The sequence below is a fragment of the Sceloporus occidentalis genome, unplaced genomic scaffold (genome assembly GCF_023333645.1).
Source record: "Sceloporus occidentalis isolate IW3139 unplaced genomic scaffold, rSceOcc1.0.p SCAF_3, whole genome shotgun sequence".
In the NCBI taxonomy this organism is placed as follows: domain Eukaryota; kingdom Metazoa; phylum Chordata; class Lepidosauria; order Squamata; family Phrynosomatidae; genus Sceloporus; species Sceloporus occidentalis.
The window spans coordinates 214,712,142-214,727,375 of NW_028316983.1; the positions used below are offsets into that span (position 1 = coordinate 214,712,142).

Below are 15,234 nucleotides of genomic sequence, written 5' to 3' on the forward strand. Positions count from 1 at the left end.
CCTGTTCTTCGTATGATGTCTCCATACAAGTTGAACAAGTAGAGTGGCAAAATGCAGCCTTGCCTGATCACTTGACAGTTGGGAACCATTTTGCTTCTCCATATTCTGTTCTAGCAGTGGTTTTAGTATACCACAAGCTAAATAGGAGTCAAAGTCTGATGTGACATTTAAAAAAACCCACCCAATTCTAGGCTGAATCAATAGCAATGTAATGTTCAGTGTGAGGGAAGTATTAGTTCCACTCTGTTCTGTTTTGATCAGACCTTATATGGAATACTGTATGCAGTTCTAGGCATCGTTGTTTGAGAACGGTATTGACAAATCAGAGTATGTCCAAAAGATTATGATTGTGATAGTAAAAGGTCTGGAAACCAAGCATGAACAAGTCAGAGCACTGATATGTTTAACTTGAAGAAAAGAGGACTGAGAGTTGATATGATAGCGTTCTTTAAATATCTGCAGATATATCATTTATATATGATTACCACCACGATTACCTCATGTGCAATAATTCCCTCATGTCTGACTTTGTCCAAACTGGGAAAAACAGCTGGTTTTCTTCATGCCCTTCCCACAAGGTGGTAGTGGGTAGTGAGAGGGAGGAGTGGCACTATCTGATAAATTTTCCAATGAGATTGGTTATAGTCCAACACATTTAAAGAGTACCAAATTGGAAAAGCCTGTTTTAGGCAATTGACATTTATGTCACAATGCCACTTCACAAAGCATGATATTATTCCAGTGGGGTAGAGATGTGCCCTATATTGTTGACAGAGACACAAATATTCCCCCCACTACTTTGGCACATAAGTTATTTAGATGAAGAAATTGTCATGCTGGGGGGAAACGCAGGGAACCTACGTTGATAACAGTGGTATTATTTTACAAAACATAATGGAATTGGAATGATCTTTTCATATTTAAATTCCATCAGCAAAAGCCTGTAGCAAATGGAGCAGAGGTGAGCCAGCAGGGAAAGGTTTACAGTCAGATGGGTTTCCCAGGTTTTATGAAACCATTCTCCAAATTATACACAAGACTGATGTTAAAAACATATGAGAAGAGAAGCTTGAGCTGGGAGGGTTATAAAACTTTAAATAGGAATATTTCTTAAATGCCAAAAACATTAAGGGTAACCTAGAATCTCCTGTTCATAAGGTCAGATGGAAAGCCAGTCATGAACTGAGAGAGCAATAGAAGCTTGACTAGGAAAGGTTTGTAAATTAGTCCTAGTGCTTCGATTTACACTTATAATAATGGTGCCTTTGCTACTATCACTGACATGAAGACTTGGTAAGTACTTTACAGTAGAGGGGAGGCAGTTCCAAATCATTATGAAGGCATGCAGTAGTAATAATTTAGATCATAAAGTGCAGATTAATAGAGCATGTTTCCCCCCACAGTTATATTCCCTCATTAAAATTTCTCATTACTCTTTCTTTCTCTTTTTTTTTTTTAAAAAAAGAAATATTAATGTTTAAATGTAGCATAGTAGAAAATGCTTTGCTTGGCTTCTTGGTTGCAAACTGTTTCTCTTGCAAAAGCTACACATCAGAAATGCATCAGATATCAACACATGACTTAAATCTCAATGTAGTGGCCACTTAGGCTAAAAGGGGGCTCAGGTAAGAAGCTGTCACCACCTCCACTGAAAAGAATGAGAAATCCCATGGATTCAGGAAAATTATGGCTGAGATTTAAATAGCAGACATAGAGTGTAAGTATTCTGTGCATGTGGTTCTGTGCCTGTCTGCTTGCTCAAGCACCAGCCAAGCCCTGTGGAACCAGTGGTGTGGTAATTAAATGTCTGTGGTGATGGGGTGGGAGAAGAGTGCAGGAGGTGAATGAGCAAATGTGACTGTCTCTCACACCCCTGCAGTTTGCAGGAGTGTGTTTACGAGAGAGAGGCACAGGCACAGGCAAAGAAAGGTTGCTGTTCCTCTAACTCTCTCTTTCTTAAAAACTACAGAGGAGATGATAGGCAATCCCTGCTGCCCACTTGCGCCCCTCTCCCCATTCCCCTGTACTAGTGTCCTCAACCAGTTTGATTGCTGCCTGGCCATGGAGATTTGAATGAGATACAAAAGGCTAAAGTTGGAAAAGCATGCTGAGGACAGTGTGGACAGGCAATAAGACAAACAAGTGGGTTCTCGAGCAGATAAAGCCAGAAATCTCCCTGGAGGTCAAGATAATCAAATTGAAGCAGTCATACTTTGGCCACATCATGAGAAGACATGACTCATCAGAAGAGACAATAATGCTAGAAAAGGTGGAGGACAGTAGAAAGAGAGGAAGACCGCACACTGGATAGACAGACACAGTCAGGGAGGTCATGGGTCTCAAATTACAGGATCTAAGCACACCAGTAGTGGATAGGGGGTCTTGGGCCCCATTCCCACTGGGCAAAAAAAGAGGCTTATTTCGCTGTGATTCTGACTCGGATTTCCCCCCCTCAAAAAATCAAATCTGACCCATCGTTCCCATTAAGAACGGGTGCAAACAGACCTGTTTTTTTTTACCCCTGTTTTCATTCCCATTGGTATTTTCCCTGTGGTAATTTGAAGCAGGTTATTTTGCTCCCCATTCCCATTGCCCTTCCGGAACCTCTTTTTTTAAAGCAGCTGTCAATCAAGCGCTTAAGCGCTTGTTGTCACAGCCAATCAGTCGTTTAGGCGCTTTTCCCCTCCGGGAAAGGAAGAGTAGTCCATCTGGGAAAGAGAGAAGGAGTCTCTATTCGCCCTAAAGCCCTTTGCATCCAGGCTCTTCTGTGTCTTCCAAGACTCCCTTTGGAAGAGCAAAGAGGAGCCTCTATTCACCCCAAATCCCTTTGTGTCCAGGCTGTTCTGTGTCTTCCCATAGTTCCTCTGTGAAAGAGAGAAGGAGCCTCTATTTGCCCCAAATCCCTTTGCGTCCAAGCTCTTCTGTGTCTCCTCAGACTCCCTCTGGGAAAGCCCAAATCCCTTTGCCTCCCCCATTGCTCCCTGGGCTGTTTGGGGGCAATCAAGCAGGCATGTAATGCAAATCGCATCTGCTGCTCATGCGCTCAGGCGCTCAGGCAGAGGCAAAAAAAAGAAAAGAAAAAATAATAATAGTTAAAAATGGTGTTCAGTGGGTCTCCTCACACATCGGTCTATGAATGTGGAGCAGGGGGAGGTTTCAGGTGGTGTAATGTGTTTACTGCATTTGGAGCTCAATGTAGTGTGATCGCCTTACCCTGCTTCCCATTCCACCAGGGGAAAGACTATGCAAATGGGAGAAAATGGTGCCGGTAATGCAGGAAAAAGAACAAGCGGGTGACACTCTCAGGCCAGCCCCTTGAGCACTGCTCCTCCCATACCCAAGTTACCGAATCAGACAACCTTTCGTTCCCATTCATTTGCCCCGAATCAGACTCAGGAGGCACAGGAAAACTCGCTAAAAATGCGCTGTTAAATTAAACCGCTTTATCAACCACTGATTTGGGTTTTTTTCAGGACAATTCGATCACATGGGAGTCAGATTCGAATTCCAATGGGAACGATATTGGAGCAATGCGGATCGAATGCGTGCTCAAATGGGAACGATGCACCCATGATTCGCGTCCTGATCTGCTTTATAAGCCAGTGGGAATGGGGCCTTGGAGATGTTTCATCCACAGGGTTGTCATGAGTCAAGGACAACTTGAGGGCAGTTAACAACAATAACAGCAGCAGCAACAACAACAAAATATAGCCCCTTTGTGCACTGTTCAAAAACTGGCTCACAGAGGTGTAAAGCATACATCTGTCACTAACAGGAACTAAACAACAGTCTGCACAGAAATGCACTCTGTGCTTTGAATTAAGGCAACAAAAAATAACTGCATGAGAGTTTGGGCGAACCTCAGAATGGGACCTGATTTAGTTTGGTGCTAGGTTTTCTTACTGATTGCCTTGACATCTGATAACTGTCATCCTTCGGCCTCTGAGGAAGTGAACAGGCAGGCCCAGCTCCATTGGGGCTAGCCTGAAGATAGAGAGCCCTCCCTCCAGTCCATCTGCCTTGGTCCAGGCCTCAGAGGGAGAGAATAACCACTGGACCTCATCCCCTTCCCCACCACCATTCCCTTCTCCTTTTGTGTCGTGTCTTTTAGATCGTAAGCCTGAGGGCAGGGAACCGTCTAATTAAAAATAATAATTGTAAGCCTCTCTGATAGCCTTTAGGGCTGAAGGGCAGGGTATAAATACCATAAATAAATAAATAAATAAATAAATAAATAAATAAATAAATAAATAAATCTATGACTGTGCATGATATTCATGGCAAGTCCAACTTGTGTGCTGCCAAAACATATTCAACGGTTGAAATAAGAATCAGAACCTTCTCAACAGTGGTCCTACCATTGCACAACTGCCTTTTAGTCAACATCTGGTTGGCATTTCCCACACAGTTCTTTAAGAAGACCTTAAAAACACACACTTTCTCTACTGAATTAAGGGAACTGATAGCTGTGATACTTAAAACAACTTGCTTATGTATGACACTATATGCTCGCCTTAATGTACTCTACCCACTCCATTTTATGCATATGATTTTGTCAGGGCTTGGCCTTCACATTACTTGGACTACATATCTTAATATCATTTTGTGGCGAGTCTCGGGTATATTACTGTGAAACATGCCATGTTCTGCATGCCATGTTCTGCATGCCCATTGAATTTCTAAGCATACATAGGGCTGAAATGCAAAAATCTTTTCCTACAGCCAGGAGAAATCTAAAATGTCATGACTGCATATTTATGAGTCAGGAATAATACTGTTAAAACTGTCACTAATGTGTGAATAATGGTTGACAGTTTCCAAAGTATACTAGTCAAACACAATTTAGATCAGATGTTTAACATGGCTTTATGGCTCACCTCATATCCCATCATTGCAGAATTAGGCAGCAAGATTTTTTAAAATAAAATCTTTAACCAGTTCATCAGTATCTATCTTACCACTTTGAGTCAAATACAATTACAATATATTGCACTGATCATGCATGCTGGCATTTGTAAACCATGTTCATGGATATTATATTGTATAAGCTTTGCTACAAAGACAGAGGTAAGCTACTATTCATATTATAGATTTTAAATGAAATTGTTTCTTTTTAAATACATCATTACATTTTGCTATTTTAAAATTAACCGTTTCTGCTTCACAAACGTTCAGCCTTTCCTTCTTGACATCATATTATTTTCATCTTATTGGCAAAGAACAATACAGATGTCTCTCATTTTGTGTATACATATCTGTGTCTGATTTTGTTTTTAAACAAATGATATCTACAGAATTTCAGTGTCTTCTGTGCTTTTTAAATTTCATAATACTTTATTATAATAATGGCTGGCATTCAGTATTGCAGTTATAGATTTGTAACCTAGAGTTATGGCTGCATAACAGGTCTGTATTCTGTTTATTTAGTCTTACTGGAAACCTATGTAAATGCCAATTCAGTCCACCTGAAGAGCCAGTCACAAGACTGGGCAAATAAGGTACATTTAGTTTCCAATCCAGGTTTCCATCCCTTTCCTGCTAGTGATGGACTTAGTGACAATCAAAAGCAGGACTTCTATCACAAGCCCTTGCAGCAGGCTCACTCAGTGGTGGGAAGGGGTGGACATGTTGTCTTCCTTGTGACTTGATTGGAAGCTGAACAGACCTCCTTCATTTGATCTGGTGGCTGGCTGTTAAAGTAGACTGAGGGGAGGGATCAGGTCAGTAGATATTACATAGTTACACAGATGCAACTAAATAGGCAATCTAGGATTTTGGCAAATAATTTTATTATGTAAACAAGTAAGATTGCACATGGAAACCCAAGGGAGATGAAATTTTGAGAATAAGTGAAATCTCAGCATGCAGCTGAGAAATGTTCAGATTTGCCACACTACTCAGTTGTAACACAGCCTTCCATAAGCTACTGAACTTGGTCTTTCTTTGTTCAGGGAACAAGCCATTTTGGAACATGAGTAAAGAGTGTGTGTGACAGAGAGTGGTTTTAGCTCGAGTGCTATGGATAATTTTCCCTATTGCTGTCAGTCTGGTAGAGTTGGACTAGAAACTAGTATATTTATTAAAACGCACAGGACAGAGTGTGGAGGAAAGGCCTTTTCTGTGGCAATGTCCTGCTGCTATGATTTCCTGGGGGCTGCTTTTCCTATATGTTTTGCTATTTTATTTTAAGTGTTGTTTGATATATCTGTAAACCACTTTGCAAACAGTGGAAGCAAATATAACAATATTGTAATATTGTCCCAAGTTATCTAGACACATAAAATAATCTCAGGAACATTTCCCTGCTCCTTAGCAGTAAAAGCACAGCTTTGGTAAACTTAATAACTATTGGGATGTTGACATCTCATGACAATCAGCGGCCAGAGGGATCTTCACTAACCTTGCTGAAATGTAAGGTCAACCCAGTTCCTCTGAGGGTCCAATGAGTATCTTTAGCAACTGTTTACAATATGGACACTATATTTCACAAAATGAAATTAGGGTTAAGTATTTGTAGTTGCTTTTCACATTTCTCATACTTTTCACATCATCACAGTTTAACCTCATTTCCTTCACTTATTTTGAAAGTATATATTTGTCTGTGTGGTGCATATTCACCTTGTTTCATCACACATACACCCATAGATTGTAATCCTGTTGTTTATTCCTAATAAAGTATATTCAGCCCTTCCTATCCACAGGGGTTCTATTCTGAAGTACCCTGCAGATGGCAATTTCTGACATGCTCAAGGCAACAACCCAACAACCAAGCAGTAGAGACTTTTCTTTTTGTTTAGATCCTAATACATTGGGGAAGAGGAAGATTTTAAATTTTCCTGCTAAGGTGGAAAGAAGATTTGAAAACATTTTTAAAAATTGTCAAATAATATGCTTCTTGAGCACTGTGAAACCTTGATGAGAATCCTGGATTGATAAGAATCTTCACAGTTTTTGGAGAAAACAGCATTATTCTGAACAGGAAACATCATTTCCTATATGGAAAATAATATTTATGTGAATTAAAGATTCAAAATTAATCCTGTGCAGAAAATACAATTTTATCTGCAAAAACAAACACAGGTGAAATTTGCAAAGTCCCTAACCAAAGCATTTTTTTCTGCACACACAAAATGCTGTTTTCTGCATAAACAAAAAGCCAAGTATGAATTTTGCATACAATAAAGCCTGAACTGAAAACAGTCTATGAAAACTGCACAGTTTTTAAAGTCTGTCTAAAAGTAGGAAAAAATAAATTAATAGTTGCTTTTATTAAGAAATAAGGGGCTGTACATACAGCCCCTAAGAAGTGGCAGGACACTGTCCCTTTCCTAGCCAGATCAGGGCTGTTGCAACCTCATGCTGTGGCACCAATCTGGCCTTTTGAAGGCACAAAAACGAGCCGCAAAAAGTGGCTCCTTTTTGTGCCTTCGAAAGGGTGCCATAGTCGCATTGCCTCAGCTATATGACACTCCTTCGGTGCCATGTCATATGAACACAGCACCAGAGACATGCCATGATGCCACATGCCACGTGGAGTTGCACACGGCATCAGGGTGCCCTGGGGGCGGGGCGGGTGGAGTCAGGCATGCATCATGAAGACACTACGCTCTGACTCTGCCGCCATGCTGGTCTTAATGGCTGGTATGTACAAGGCCTAGCTTAACTAACTGATTGAAGAATTACAATCCTATGTGGTAGTCATTATCTGGATCAGGCCTGCATATGCTACTTTGTGAGTAAAAAAGAAAGTGATCCTAATTTGTATGGTACCTGTTTAATCAAGTACAAGTAGTTTATCCATGCAGTGTGTAACTTTTAAGATCATGTTTAAAGTGTTGGGAGGTGGTGGTTTCTATGTCATTTGTGGAAGTGAATCTGCTCCACGGTTTGGCCTAAACTTTAAATGAACTTTCAAAACTTTTGAATCTAGTATAGCAATAGGATTCAGCACCTTGGAAACTTCTTTGTAAGAGTAAAACCAGGAGTGGCTCCATCACCCCACTGACACAGAAGATACCATGTGTCACTGTTTTACAATAATAATCTTGCCTTGGTTAGGTGTTTTCAGTATCCTCTTTATTCAACATAGTGCTGTATTCTTTACTTCAATATGTAACCGGTTTCTATTGGTATTATTTTTAATGTTAATTTTCTTTTTTTTTTTTTTTTGATAATTTTTATTAAATTTTGCCATACAGAAAAAAACAAGTTTGTTCCTGAATACATAGTTACAATGACATATATTGTCTATACAATTCAGGTTTCAAAATATCAAAGCTTTAATTTCAGCAAATGTTCTACTTCCTAGTTTTAAATTCCCCTCTTATGAAGTTTCCTTAATTATATATTATTCTTGCTTAGATTTATATACACTCAATTAATTGAAGATTCCCCATTGTGTATTTATAAGTTTTTCTCCAACATTATTTAGTACCAAAATATTGCAACCCTAGCTAATATAAACGTTCAAAGAAAAGTAAACTGGACGTTCAAAATTAACCTTGTTTCCACATCGATGTTATTTTTGAAGAGTTTCTAGTGATTAACCATTATGAAAAAGCTTCAACCAGACTGTCCTCCAATTTAATGTTAATTTTCAAGGGAACAATACATAATACAAATAATGCTGAGAGGTAGGGAACATATTTGTCTCATTCCCTTGCCTAAAAGGATTTTTCTCCCATGACAGTATAGGCCTTTTAATTTACAGGGTACTGTGTTAATGTTTTAGTATTATTGTCTCCTCTGGGAGTTTTACACTGACAAAATTTTTAAAGTAAGCAATTATGCTGGTTAAACTGTTTCTAATAAAATGAACTATTGGAGAGAAAGAAGAAAATTTTAAGAATCTGGTAGGCAGAATCCAAGGAGGTCAGCATGGTGTAGTGATCTGAGTGTTGGACTAGGAGTCTAGAAGACCAGAGTTCAAATCCTGGTTGGTCATGGAAACATACTGGGTGACCTTGCATTAGTCACTCTCTCTCAGCCTCAGATGAAGACAAAGGAACCACCCCCCCCCTCCAACAAATTGTGCAAAGAAAACCCTGTGATAGGTTTGCCTTAGGGTTGTCATAAGTCAGAAATGACTTGAAGGCACAGAACAATAACAAAACAAGTGCAATCAGTGTCAGAAAAAATAAGACATGTGACTGTTCTGGGGCCTATCATTTTCTTTGTTGTAACTATGGGCCCAAACAGATAGGCCAAACTAAAGCTGCTTCAGGTCACTTTGGAGATATGCTGTTTAAATGATTCATGTGTCCTAAGAGGCCGGAAACTGCACCAAAGTCATGCTTCAATCCTAAGGACTGGAGCCCAGTCCCTAGGATGTGTGTGTCATTTAAACAGCATACCTCCAAAATGACCTGAAGCAGCTTTATTTTGGCCTGTCTGTTCAGGCCCTATATCTTGTAAATATTGTTCTTTTGGATTATAGTGCTCAAAATCACAGGCTTAATTTTTGTAATCATCTGGGGCCATTTTGGTCCAACTTTGGGCCAAATGCTTCACCCAAGCTTTTGTAGGTTACATTTTGCTAAAGTTTCCAGAACCTGTAGTATAACAAGCAGAAGGCATTTCATTGACTGTCTGGCAAAGATCAAGTTGATAGTATTTCTAACACTATAATTGATAGTGTTTATAACAGGGCTGACTAATCCAAAGATTTTTTTTACTACTGTCCAATTACAGGAATCTGTGTTTGGTACCCATATCTGACTGCAGTATAAAGAGCTTGATAGACTGAATACCCCATGGTCGGCTAGAGTCTTCTGCAGACCCCCAGCATTTGGCTATTTGGCACTCACTGGGCTTCCTCCCAATCATGGGGTTTTTTTAAATAAAGGTTTTTCTATTAAAAGAAAAGAAAGCCAAACTGGGAGTTTGCCATGCAGCAATAAGCAGGGATGCAAATCTTGGCTTCATTATTGTAGGCAAAAACAAATAATTTCATAAAGTTTTCTCCCCACTAGAAATGACTTGAAGAATTGTCGTGTGTTCTGATAAGTATCATACTTAAGACCTTTTTTTAAAAAAAAAAAAGTACCAACAATAACATTTTTCCTGTGTGATGCACAAAAGTGTACTGTTTTGTGTGCAAAAATGTTGTTTTTGTGCAAAAGCCCAAGTATTTAAGAAATGTTAAGGAGTATGACATTCCAGTGTTCTTTCAGATAGCACTGAAATAGTAAGCAGTTTCATGCAAACCCACTGTGGGCTATCACTCTTGCTACATTTGGGTGGGAAACTATGCAAAACCTGTTAAACACAAATATGTTTGGCTTGTTTTAAAGAGCTTTTGTGGGTTTTTATGGTTGGGATGGAGAAGGCTAGAGGTCACCAAAAGAAAGAAAGAAAGAAAGAAAGAAAGAAAGAAAGAAAGAAAGGCCTGAGAGGACCATATACAGGCTGTATGTGATCTACCTCTACATTAAAATAAGTATTTTAAGGCAGCAGTAGGAACATACAGGAACAGCAGCAATGTCTTGCTGGATTAAACCAAATAATTATCCAGGACAGGGATAACCAAAACACAATGTCCTCCTAATATTTTGTACTATAGTTCCCACAGTCCTTGTGATTGGTCAAACTGACTGGAGATGATGGAATCTGTAGTTCAAAACATGTTTGGAGACATCAAGTTATCCACCCATGATGTAGGTCAGTATTCTCTTTGTTTCAGTCCAGTTACAGCAGATAAAGAACCCCCCTTGTTTATTTAAATAGGTAAATATACTTATCCTCACAGACACTCCAGGACACTCAATTTAAGAACAACACAATCAATTTTTACAGACTCTGTTAAAAAGAACAACAATGGTGAAAGAGGCTTCTTTTATATTTTGTCACCAGGCCTGTTTCTACCATGCTATGAAGAGAGCACATTATATTTGTTCTGCTTTTCATATCCACTTTTGCACTCATCCATTTGTTCTAGCAATGCAGTGCTGCAGATCTTCCGTTGTGAGAGCAGTGTATAATTTTAATTCAGTTCACCCTGATTGTAGTTTTGTTTCACATATGGCTGCTACCCGAGTTTGCAATGCAGGAGAGCTGAGCTCTGCAGTTGCCAGTTCTGTTTCTCACAACCTCATGCCTTTAACTCAGTAGGCTGAGAATCCCTGTTTAGCCTATGTCCTCCAGAGACTCAGGGGATGAGGAAGAGCACATTTGGGGTGAACATCCTATAATTGAGAAGTGCTGTGGTATTTCGCAGGCTTGTAATTAAGAATGGCAAAAGTTGCCTTCTTGGCAGCTGGGAATTATACAAGCTGTTCCCCTTAATTCCTTGGAAAATGTCCAGTTTTAAACCCCTAAATACTATAATTTGGAGCATTAAATTGCTACATTTTACTTCTTTCTCATTTTGATATTATTGCAGTTATAACCATCCAATCAAAAAGATTGTATGTACAGCGCTGTGTAAATTTACAGCGCTTTATAAATAAAGGTTAATAATAATAATATTCTGCTTTCATCAGCCTCTGTTAGCTGAGCTGGCAGAATTTTCCTGGTAAGCTGGCTCTCTACCCTCCCCTAAAATCTCTTCAGCTAAGATGTCTGTGGAAATCTTGATAAAGAAGAGGCAGCTAGTAGATGGAAGACACTGTTAATCATTCAGTTGCCATTTTTTTTTATTTTTTTCCATTGCAGTGAATTGCCCAAATGTCCAAGGCCTGCCCAAGAGACTTTTGCCACCTGAGACAGAATATCAAATAGCATCTCCATCCACCCACTCGATTCACAATTCACAGTCATCCAGATTTATGTCATATTTGTACATGAAGCAGAAAATCCTCTAAGAATCTCTGCCATCTCTGATAATAATAATAATAATAATACAGTAATAATGAAATAATTAATTACTTGTTGCCCTTTCATAACACCCCAAATCTGCCAGGCCTTTGGTGCCAACCTTTCCCCTCAACTGAAAATGTTAAAACTATACATTTCATTAACCCTTGTAGAATTTCTCCCTTTCCTTGTAAAATACTTTGTTTAACTTCTTCTCAGTTGAAACATATTGAGAAGCTCATTTAAAATTATTATTTTATGAAAATAATCTTTGGGAGGAATCAGTTTACAGGAGAAGTGGTAGTGGCGGAGAGCTTTTCCCCTGTTACAGTCAGCCCTGCATATCCATGGATTCTTTATCCACAACTTGAAAATATTTTTTAAACAATATAAATTTCATAAAGCAAACCTTGATTTTGGTATTTTATATAAGGGACACCATTATATGCAATTGTACATAATGCAACTTGAGCATCCATGCATTTTGGTATCCACAGGGAATCCTGGAACCAAACCCCAGTGGATATTAAGGACCCACTGTGCTGATTTTCTCACTCTGAATCACTCTTATTGGGCATCACGTGTGTGTTTAACTTTACAAATTCACATCTGAAAGTGGAAAGTCCTCAAAGTGGAAAGCAAGTGTGATTTAGCAAAGAGAAATGGCTATAAGGGAAATATGTGTCTAACACAGGGGTGGACAACTAACAGCAATAGCAAATACATTCCTATACCGCTTATCAGTGCATTTAAGCACTCCCTAAGTGGTTTACAAAGTGTAAGCTAATTGCCCCCAACAATCTGGGTACACATTTTAGCGACCTTGGAAGGCTGCAAGCCTGAGTTGAGCCTGAGCCCGTGGGTGGTACTGAACTCATAACTTTATGGTTTGTGTGTGAGTGGCTGCAGTACAGGCATTTAACCACTGCACTATCAGGGCTCTTGGTTAGGCAAGTAACCAATCTTAGTCTGGTGCCCTTCTGATGGACCTTTCACATGGGCTCATGGGCCTTTTATACACTCCACTGTCCTTATTTGACACAGACCGCCCCAACTCATGCTCTGTCACCCTACATTTTTTGCTATTTTTAAAGTGTCCCAGTTTCTCTCTCCTCCTTCCACATTTCCACATTGTTCTCAGCTTACTTCAATTGCTACAGACTGATTTAGCTTTCCTGACAGTAAAAGCTGTTCATCAGTTGAACACACTGCCTTGGAGAGTGGTGGAGTCTCCTTCTTTGGAGGTCTTTAAGCAGAGGCTGAATGGACATCTGTTGGGGGTACTTTGATTGTGAGTTCCTGCATGGTAGGGGGTTGGACTGGATGGCCCTTGTGGTCGCTTCCAACTTTATGATTCTCTGATTCTACAGAAGCACAAAAAGTTGTTTGTACTCAATTAACCCAGCAAGGGGGTGGGTTAATTGAGTGTAAACAACTTTTTGCACTTCCAAATTAGTTATTTTCCCCAAATCATGCCAACAAGGGGGTGAGCAGAAGAGTGGGGAGGAATCTTCTCTTTGCCTGCAGACTCAGGCAAAACTCAACTGTTGCAGCCTTTCCTAGCTATGGCGTTCTTCCTCCTTCACAGCTTTTGCTATCTTGACCACTCTAATGTTGACCACTTCAATATTACTTGATTACATGTCTCCTGGTTTGTATCTATGAAATGTAGGAGAGTATGTCATTTTTGTCCCTTCCTTTTTTCACTATTGATTTGTTTTTGGCCGAGAGGTAGGCGAGTTGGCAATTAGAGGGTGAGGAAAGATGAATGGGGACTTGAACCCTGGTTTCCAGAGTGGTAGTCCAACACTCATATCACTATACCACATTGGCTCTATGGACTTTATCACATGTGAGGAATTTCTCTTAATTTCGAATGAAAAGAAAATGGGGCCAGAACACATTTACATGAATTCGCTAATTTAACGAATTTCTGTGAATGCGAATTGCGTTTGAACTGGCTTCCCATTGCCCAAAAATAGCATGCCATTGCCCAAATTTGCATGTGGTAGTCTATCACGCAATAACGTTAAACCCCATGATTGTGTTCAGATTGCCATTGAATTATACTTCCAATTTCCCTTGTCTGATAACGTCCGAAGTCTGAATTTGTCTTCCAGAAACTGCAGAATTCTTAAAATGCTTGTTTTTTGGCGTTTCTGGGGCTTGAGGGCAGTGCTTGGGGTTTCAAGACTCCAAAGATAATAGTCAGAAGCCACATTTGACCAATGACCATATTTTCTGTAACTGAATAGGATGAGAAGGAGGACTTGAAGTAAGCAGAAATAAGATAGTATCTGAATGACAGCTTGATTTTGCTGACTTCCTCAGCTGTGTCAGCAACAGAGGTTTCCCAGAAGGCAAAGCTACAGATGTACGGCTGCCTTCTGTCACACCAGTCTCTTTCTGTGATTGAGTTCATGACATAATTGAATAATTAATTAGAAACATGTAGTGATTTTGGAGACCCCCATGCCATCATGACAACACCATCTTGCATTTCTCATTGCTACTTTTAAGTTGCCTAAGTTTGCACTTTTTTAGCTGGGCCAATTCTTCCTTGTTTGCCACTGTCAAATAGCAACTGATACCATTCTCCCTTACCTGTACTCTCGCTTGTTGCAGCCCCAATCTAAGAACTCAGGAAGAACATGAGACTGTATATAAGACAATGAAAATGATATCTGGTATCAGCGACCAACTTTCTGATGAAGAGTTGAGGGAACTCAGTACCATTGTAATAACAGAATACTGGGTGAAAGGAAGCAAAGGTAGGATAAACAATATAATTTTTAGTATTTTTTGTTAATAATCAGCTTGTTAATGTTGTTTGATTCTTGATGAGAAGACTGTCTAAAACATTTTAAAATACAATGGGTTGGGTAAAGTTGTTCCAAATGCTGAACCACCTTGAATAGCTTATAAGTGTAGAACACAGCTCCCCAATTTGACATAATTAGACTTATAAATGTACCAAGTCATTCTATAATTTTAATGCTTTTTATTTTCATGTTTTCCTTTGGTCACGTTAACTTCCATTTCATTTCAATGTCAATTAGGATGGAAAAAATATTTATTTTTAATTGTTGAGAAACCCTGACAGGAAGAATCCTAGGCTGATGAGAATTACCAAATTTTCAGACTTATTTTGTGCAAGATTCACACACACTTGTCTTAATAAAAGCAGCAACAGCAACAGCAGTATTTATTTATAACACCATTTTCACCAAATTTGTGGAGAAAATAATATTTCTACACAGAAATACTATTTCCTGTGCAGCCATGGAGGGGAGGCACCGAGAGTAAAGACACCACAACTATATTAAGGCCACAACTTTATCAAGACAGCTTACAGTTAGGGTTGGCCCAAAAGTACATGAGGTCTGTATCTGGTATCAACCAATCCCTGAATTGATCGATGACCAATTTGCTTGGTCATGG

General features: G+C 39.4%; 1 protein-coding gene across 1 annotated transcript in view; it reads left to right on the plus strand.

Moving 5' to 3' along the window:
• The window catches only part of CNBD1 (cyclic nucleotide binding domain containing 1), a 235,978-nt gene that overhangs the window by 113,864 nt on the left and 106,880 nt on the right, over nt 1–15,234 (plus strand). Inside the window, exon 5 of the mRNA XM_089518379.1 lies at nt 14,419–14,564. Coding sequence (XP_089374505.1) covers nt 14,419–14,564 — 146 coding nt within the window. The remainder of the gene's footprint in view (nt 1–14,418; nt 14,565–15,234) is intronic.